This window comes from Equus quagga, chromosome 10 (assembly GCF_021613505.1).
Source record: "Equus quagga isolate Etosha38 chromosome 10, UCLA_HA_Equagga_1.0, whole genome shotgun sequence".
NCBI lineage: Eukaryota > Metazoa > Chordata > Mammalia > Perissodactyla > Equidae > Equus > Equus quagga.
The window spans coordinates 38,274,237-38,282,302 of record NC_060276.1 but is presented as its reverse complement, the minus strand read 5'-3'; the positions used below and the strand labels follow the sequence as shown (position 1 = coordinate 38,282,302).

The 8,066-nt window shown below is 50.2% G+C and overlaps 1 protein-coding gene across 2 annotated transcripts; it reads right to left on the bottom strand.

Moving 5' to 3' along the window:
- Positions 1-456: 456 nt before the first annotated feature.
- On the bottom strand, positions 457-3,555 carry RIPPLY1 (ripply transcriptional repressor 1). Of its 2 annotated transcripts, XM_046672507.1 has the most exons (4): positions 3,404-3,555; positions 2,409-2,484; positions 1,728-1,792; positions 457-1,170 (listed from the first exon to the last, which is right to left on the bottom strand). In XM_046672507.1, exons 1-4 carry the CDS (start codon positions 3,553-3,555, stop codon positions 915-917), a joined length of 549 nt encoding a protein of 182 aa, XP_046528463.1. In that variant the 3' UTR covers positions 457-914. The 2 variants fall into 2 exon arrangements, 1 of the variants encoding a protein (XP_046528463.1); XR_006890248.1 differs by lacking the exons at positions 1,728-1,792; positions 2,409-2,484; positions 3,404-3,555 and adding an exon at positions 1,442-1,574 and having other exon boundaries at positions 1,031-1,170.
- Between the last annotated feature and the right edge of the window lie 4,511 nt (positions 3,556-8,066).

The window sequence follows — 8,066 nt, the reverse complement described above, 5'->3', positions numbered from 1 at the left end:
CCCCCCCCCCCCCCCCCCCGCCACATGCACACACTCATCTCCAAGGCTCAACTGAGGCTGCACCTCTCACCACCCCCTCAACCCCCAGCCCTAATCCCAACTTTCAAGCTGCCCTTTGGGGGGCTTTTTGCTCCCTTTCCAAGCAGTCTTTGAAGTTTAACCAAATCTGATTTCACAAGTTGACAGCCCTGTGCTGATTCCCCGGCCCTACATCCCCATGAAGACAGAGCTATCAACTGACCTCAGGTAGAGCAATGAACTGGCCTTGAGCTGATCTCTGACCCTCTGCCCATGGCTTCACAACACGAGCAGAGTTCAGTTAAGAAATCAGCACAGTTCCAGGAAAAAGGCAAGCATCATCTAGTTTATTTTTCTCCTGATTCATCTCATGCCAATACAGACCCCAAAGGATAGCAGGCAAAATGGAGGGAGGTACCCAAAGCAAGCTGATTCTCCCCATGCCCCCTTCTCTTCCTGAAAGGCCCATCAGAAAGGCATCCCACCTTTGCTTGGATCTGGTGTCGGTAACCCTAGAGGTGGAGCCAGAAATCTGGGTTTCTATGGGGAGACAGGACTATGTGACCACCTGGAAGCCTGGGGAGTCAAAGAGCCCTGAAGAATGACAGTTTCCCTCTACATAGGCATGCTCTGTCCTGATCTGCTTCCTGGGGGTTTCAGAAAGCAGGTCTTCCTTCCCCTAGAACTTCTAGGACCCTCCCACTGTCAACACAACAGCAGCCCAAACAATGAGATGCCAGAGGCTTGGGCTCACAGGCCAGTTGGGTACAGCCAGGGTGAGCTGGTGACTCAAGGACCCAACTTTCAATCCAGAGAGCTGTGCCTAGAGATTCGTGGCTAATCGATGCCCTGGAGCCTTGCCAGGCATACTGAACCCCAATCAGACTCTGAAGGGCTCAGTTTGGACAGGTCAGGGGTAGAGAAGGATGATGAGCTGTGGCCCTGTGTGGTGCTGATCCTGGTACCCTCACACACTCTTCTGGCCCCTTTTCATCTGCCTCCTCTTCTTTGTCCTCCTCCTCTTCCTCTTCCTCCTCTTCACTGTGTGAGTCCTCATACAGATTGATGGTTGCCTGGACAGGAAAGTTCTGCAGTAAAATCTCCCCATCACTGTACAGGTAGTCAAAGGAGCGGGATTTAGGCCAGAAGAGCCTGTGGACAGAGAAGAAACATGGCCCCTAACTTAGAGAAGTCTCATGTGTGTAGAGGGGTCAGTAGAGTCAAGAAGGTAGCCATCCCCTAAACCCCTTCTCCTCCCTGCAGTAATGGGGTGAGAGGGAAGGGAAGAAAGAGAGTTTTGTAACAGAACCTTCTGAATTGTTACAAAATGGCCCCAGGCACAAAGGTAATATTTGGTGGGCCTGCAGCTGTGGGGAGCCCCAGCGCCAGCATCTTTCAATTCTGACCCTGATCCAACCCTCACCTCAGAAGGCCTCTAGTCAAGAATTCTCTAGCTCCGTGTCCTTCATCTCCTGCTAAGGCTTCCTTCACTGACCTGCCCACAGGGGCTCATTCTTAGGGGTCATTGACAATGCCTCCAGGGAAGGCAACCTTGGCCAAGTCTCTTAACCTTTCCGGGCTTCAGTTTCCTGGTCTATGGAATAGTGATTGTAGCAGTGCCTCCCTCCTCCTGCTTCACAGGGCTGCTGTGAGGACTTAAAGAGTGAAAGGATCTATGTCAAGTTCTAAGGTTGATGCCCGAAGCTTACCTGATGGGGTGATGAAACTCGGAGTCAGCCTTGGTGACCTCAGCACCTATTGCTCCACCAGCGGCCTGTCCAAAGCAAAAGCTAGCATGTGGCTCAAAGTACATGGCCAGATAACTGCCTCTTGCGTATCAGGGGTCAGAAACCTACAGGGAACATGATCTAGAAGAGACCTTAGACATCTCTGGGGCCCAGCCCCTGCCCCCCAATCAAGGGGGTCTGTCCTGGTTTTGGTTGAAAAACAAGTGGACAGAGCCCTGGGGGTTGTTTGCTTTTCTGTCCCTGTTCTAACACCTGTTTGGAGACTGTCCAAGGCATAGATTTCTACTAGAGCAGCGAGGATTCAGGGGTGGGGGTGGGGGTGGGGGTGGGGGCAGAGCATGGGGGCTAGGTGCCAGGGACCAGGATTCTAGCACCAGCTCTCCCACAGACTAGCCGTGGGGCCTGCCCAGAGGCCTCCCCGACTCTGGGCCTAAGTCCCTTCATCTTTCAAATTGCCACAGAAACCTTAGTCTGCCTTCCTCCTAGAGCTGTTGGAATCAAATGTGAGCAGGCTGTCAAGATGCTTTCCCAGATCTACAGGCCTGAACTGAGGTCAGGGGCTCTCTGGGAAGGGACCTGGTCTGTGTGAATGCACATGGCTGTGTGTGTGTGTGAACATGTGTAACAGGGGCTCAAACTCACCAAATCTGCAAGTTTCCTCACCTGCCTTGGAGGGTCACATGTAGAGGACAGCCAGGGCCTCCAAAGACAAGCTCCTCTGGGACAAAGAGGAGAGATCAATCAGTGGAGGAAGAAGGGACTGGAACATGGACTCCCTGAGATAACAAAAGAGGCCTCCAGAAAACTTGGCTCAGATGCCATCTACTCCAGGAAGCCTTTCCTAAGGACCCTGAGCCCAGTCAGGACAGATGCCCCTCCTCTCTGCTTCAACAATGTTATCGTTGCTCTTATCGCACTGTTTTGTGACTGTCTGTTTACCTGCCTTTGAGCTTCTTAAGGGCAGATTTATGTTTGATCATATCTGAATCCCCAACACCTAGCACAATGCCTGGTACACAGTAGGCATTTCAGTAAATGTTTGTCAAATGTTCAATTTTTGGAGGAATGAAGGAGCATTGTATGAAAAATATCTTGCCCCCTACCTTCTGCTCCAAGAAGTAGAGCTCAGAGTCCTACCATCTTCCTGAGGTGAGGAAAGGGGCCGGAAATATTCCTGGGCCCCCTGCTTCCCCACTAGACTTCCAGAGGTAGGAAAAAAGCAAAGGGAAATCTTAAGGTGTGGTCAAGAACGAGACAGTCCCCCAGTCAAAGGCCTCTTGGGATGCCGGCCCTCTTTCTCCCCCTCTGCAGCCTAGGTCCTGTTAAAGCTCCGTGTCATGGCGATCCACCCTGTGCCCCTCAGTGGACTGAGCAACTTGGCCAGGAGGGCCTGGCTGCTCAGCTTTCGGCTTTGGCAATGCCCACTGTTCCCAAGTCCCCTCTAGCCACCCAGAGGGATTAGTGAGGTGAAAAGCCAGTCCAGCCTGAGATGTGGAGGGGGCACTCTCTGAGGCTGCGAGGCCTTTGCCTTTCCCCTTCACAGAGAACTGAGGCACCCTGGACATCTCCTTTTCCTTCCTCTCCCAGGAACCCCACTAAGCCTGAATTCAGGTTGCCAAAGGGCAGGCTCCACTTACCTTCGGCTTCCATCTACTTCTTGTCCAGAGGAGAGAAGGAGCGATGGGTTTAACAGGCCAGGGAGGGCCAGGGGGGCCTGCGCTAAGGCCGGAGCCAGGGCTAGGGCCAGGGCTGGGACAGGGGCAGCAGCAGTTGGAGCAGCAGGATCCATCCTTAGGGTGTCAAGGCCAGGCAGGCTGTGGGGGCTCCTATTTCTCAGAACCTCCTGCACGCTTTTGGCCTTTCCTGGGAGACCCTTTAATAAGGCCTGCCTGGACTCATCAATTATTCAGGGACATGCAGGGGTGGGGGCCTTGGGACGAGGCTAAAGATTTAGGAAAGGGGCTCAGGGAGGGAGAGCTGGGTTCCCGGGTGTGAAATCTCTCCCAGTTGAATAAACAGAGAGTCAATGGGGGGTGAGGGGTTTTCTTTACCTCCAAGTCAGAAAGGAAAACACAGAAGGGGCAAATCGCACACCATTTGTGCAAATTCCCCAGGCAGTAGCAAGGCCGGAGGAGGGAAAGGCGGGAAGCTCATTAGCACCCGAAACCACAGAAAGTTGTCAGGCACACAGGGCTGGATAGACTGGCCTTTAGCAAAGCCGGTTCCCAGCAAGAAGGGACAGTTGGCCCGGCTAAGGAGCATAAGGGACTCGCACGTTATTGCAGTTCAAACCCCAAATAGATTTTGCCAGGTGAACTTGATACAGGGTGACTGCCAGTAAGCATACCACCTGGGCTAGGAAAGAAGGAGGTTCTGGGTGGAGCAGTTTCCAGTTGCCCGTGGGGGAAACATCAAGTGGTCTATTTCCACTCCCTCCCCTTTAGTGGTTGGTTCATTTGCAAAAGGGCCTGAATCCTCTCTCCAGCCTCAGCAGTCAGTGGTCCAGCAAAGGAGTGCAGGCAGCATTTCCAGGGCTTCCAGGTCACATTCCAAATCTCCGAGCTCAGCTTCCAGTCCAGGAGCCGGGGTGCTGGGGGCAGGCAGAGTTCTGCCCAGCTGCTAAGCCGTTGAAGGACCGACCATGCCTGGCCCCAGGGCCTCAGTTCCCTCACATGTGAGAGGAGGGTGCAGCCCAGCAGTCCCAAAGGGCACTGCCAGCCTGAACGCTCTGTGATGGGAGCCAGGTAAATGGGTACTGACCCCGGGCAAGCCCAGCGGCTCAAGCACAGTCCTTGGCCTCAGCCATTCTTCTGGGACTTTGCCAAAAAGCTGCCAATTACAACTACTGACAGGCTCCTTATGCCTTAGAGATCCCGAAAATACTCCCCTTGACCTCGGTGTCCAGCACTAGCATGGATTTAGCTCCTTAGATATTCGTCACAGCCAGGTTTGTAACCATCAAAAATCGGAAACAATCTCAATGTTGAATAGGGAACCAGTTACAGTAATTAGGGTAAGTCCTTACAACCGAATACTAAGCAGGCACTCACAATCATGTTTTAGGAAATATAATTATCAACACAGAAAGTGAAAAAAATCAGATGCTGAAATGGTATGAAGAATGGATTCAAGGACTCCTCTTTTTTCTGTTCACCTACCCCTTACGTCTACCCTACTTTCAATTCCAGTGCCACTGTGTTCTTTGTAGCAAAAGAAAATTGGAAATAAACTAAATGTCTCACTTTAGAAAGCTGGTTAAATAAATCATTGAACAGTTAGACAATTTCGTATTAAAATTGGCTTGGTAGAAGATTCCAGAAAAGTTAATATATTGAAGAGTGAAGAAAAAGAAGCCTCTACAGTATAACTTAGAAGATGATCTCATTTTGGTAAGAAAAAAAAGTGTAGAATATGCAATATGCAGGAAAAAAAGACTGGTTAGAAGAAAGGAGAATGTTATGGGAGTTCTGGGAATAAGATTATGGAAATTATGGTAGAATTTTACTTTCTTCTTTATGCTTTTCTGAATTTTCGAAGAAATTCCACAAGACCTGATACCATTTGGGTAATAAACAGTAAAGACACATAAAAGTAAAAAGGAAGAAATGCTTACATGTGAAGGAGAGAAAACTCGGGGAAATGATGGCCATTTTCAAACTTCTGAGGATTAGACTGTCCTGAGATTACACTTGTTCTGTGTGACTTCAAAAGGAGGGCTGAGGTCCATGGATGGAAGCTACATGGAAACACATTTTGGCTCCATCAAGGGAAAATTTTCTAACAGCCCAGCCACCACCTAACCCAGGGGCCTGGCGCTGTCCCGGCCCTCAATAAACAGAGGTTTATTATATGTGGTAAAATGAGAGCCGTGGAATGTGCTGCCATGGACTGGGCCAAGCTCTCTGTCCCTGAACTGTGTAAGTGCAGGCTGCATCCCGGAGAGGGCAATCTTGGCGGGGTGGGGCAAGGAGGGCTGCTAGGAGCCCGAGTTTCCAGCCGGCTCTGAGAGTTCTTGGTAAATTTACCTCCAGAAGATGAGAATTTGCTTGTACTGCATCACTAGCTCAAATGAGGAGTGAGGCTGAGAGAAGGAGGCAGGCTGAGGAGACTGGGCTAGAAGGAGATGGTTTATGAAGCTGACTTGTCACACGCTGGGATCTTTTTGACCTCTAGGTGGCCATAGTCTCTGAAAATAGGCAGGAGGGAAGAGGGAAAGAGAGAAGAGGTAGACTTTCCTCCTGAGCCCAGAGCTCATGCCCAACCAGACCAACTACTCTGTCTTGCTCCCTAAGAATGGCCTCAGCCTCATTCAGCTTGTGGGAGATGAGGCCACTGGCCCCTCTCGTTGTCCTCTCCCCAGCCTGAAGGATTTGAGGCCTGCAAGTGTTGCTGGGCAGAAGTGGGAACCTGGCTGTTCTCCTTTGCACTCAGCACAGAACAGGAGTAAAGTGGCCAGCAGGGTGGCAGGAAAGGTCTGGAACAACCAAAATGAAGAACTTCCTGTCAGAGGAATTCTGATCTTACCTCTGTTTCCCCTAATAGCCCTATAGTGCTTCTGAATTTTGTCAGTGTTTGCTTTGCCAGACCCTTCTGAGAGGGCTTGGTGCCTCCTCAGGGCCAGACACTGCTGGGCATTGCCTGACAAGGGAATTCTCTAGAAAGAGGAGAGTGCTGCAGATACTGCCTCAAGGTGTTTACAGCTTAGGGTGGGAGACCAGACCTGCACAGGGGAAGACGAACTCAGTCAACCTCAGCTGGGTCCCGGTAGCCCTCAGCCACCCTTGAGCTTGTTCCCTTGTCAAATCCCCTACTCCAGCCTCCACATTTTCCTGGGCCACATTCCAAACTTCCTTCAGCTCCGTACCATGTTCCTGCCTCGCCTCTCTCCCTGCACGGAACAACCTCTCCTCCCACTTCCCTGAGAAAGCAGAGGCCTTCAAGCGTGAATTACCTCAGTGCCCTGCCCCACCCCCCAAAATTGGCCTGCCTCTCCAACTTCCTTCCCCTCGAGCCCTCCCTTCTCAGGGGACAAGGTGCCCCTCTCGTTAAAGGCTAATCCCTTCGTCTGGGCCTTGGCCTCATCTACCCTCCCTCCCTGGGGCCCTTCCTTCAGACATTATGCCCCTTCTCTTCAGGAAAAGTCAGCTTCTTTATACCAGCTCTTTCCCTGCTATAAAATGCCTGCTTCTGTTATTCCCAAAAAAGGGCCCTCCCTCCCCAGATGTGTTCTCTTGCTCCCCTAACTTGCTCTCTCTCTCAATCTCTTTCTCTCTCTCCCCGTCCCTCTTTCCCTCTCTCTTTTCTTTCCTTCACTCTCAAATTTGTCGAAAGTAGAGTATACACTCTGGACTTCCACTTTTCCAAACTTCGCATTCACACTTCAAACCACTGCAATTTGGCCCCAGCCCCACCCTTCTAGTGAAAGGGCACTAGCAAAAGTCGCCAATGACCTCCTAATTGCCAAATTCAGTGATCTCTTTGAACTCTGGGTGGCAAAAGACACTGTTGGTCAAGTCCTCATTTCTGAAACTCTCCTTCCTCTCTTGGCTTCCATGATCACTCTCTCCTGGTTTTCCTCCTGCTTCTGGAACCATTCCTCTCGGTCTCTTTTGCTGACCTCTCTTCTTCTGCCCATTCCTTAGATCTGTGGTTCTCAACTATAGTCCACAGATCAGGCTGATACATCGTGATGTTTTCAGTGGGTCACAGCAAAATGGGAAAAGCATCAAAAGTAGAGTTTTTCAATAATCTAAATTCGTTCAATTATAAAGGACTGCCCTTTATTCTGAGATTATGCTTTTCCTTTTTTTTTTGGTGACAAAATATTGTCTTTTTTGAAACGATGGCAATGGTGGATGTTAGTTAATTTCTTTAGTGTTCCCACTTGGCAAAATAAAATGTTAATTTCTCTATGTCAGTCCCATTAATGCTTATTGAATGAATGAAAGACTGAGAATTATATTTCCAGCCTGAAATTTTCCCAGTAGGTATCTCAAATTCATTCCAAAACTGAACTGTTTTTCTCCCCTACAAACCTCCTCTGTACCTACTTCAGTGACCAGAATCCTATTGATCCAGTCACTCAAGCTAAAAACCTCAGCCACCAAGCCCCATTGATTCTAGTCTTCGCCATTTTTCCATTTGTCTCCTCTATGCTTCCCCACTCTCCCAGTTGTTTTTTCAATCGTGGGCTTACGTGTCCTCTCTCACCTGGATGCCTGAAACAGCTTCCAGAGAGGTTCGCCTGTCCTTGACTTGGCCTTTCCAATCTGTCCTCTTCGTAGCTACCCCAGTGAATTT

Bases quoted from the DNA above. Each gene is read 5' to 3' on its own strand.
- RIPPLY1 (XM_046672507.1), bottom strand. From the start codon at position 3,555: ATGGATCCTGCTGCTCCAACTGCTGCTGCCCCTGTCCCAGCCCTGGCC. The intron at 1,793-2,408 runs GTGAGTTTGAGC...TGCTTTGGACAG, and splicing joins TGAGGAAACTTGCAGATTTG to GCCGCTGGTGGAGCAATAGG. The intron at 1,171-1,727 runs GTAAGCTTCGGG...CTCTGTCCACAG, and splicing joins GAGTTTCATCACCCCATCAG to GCTCTTCTGGCCTAAATCCC.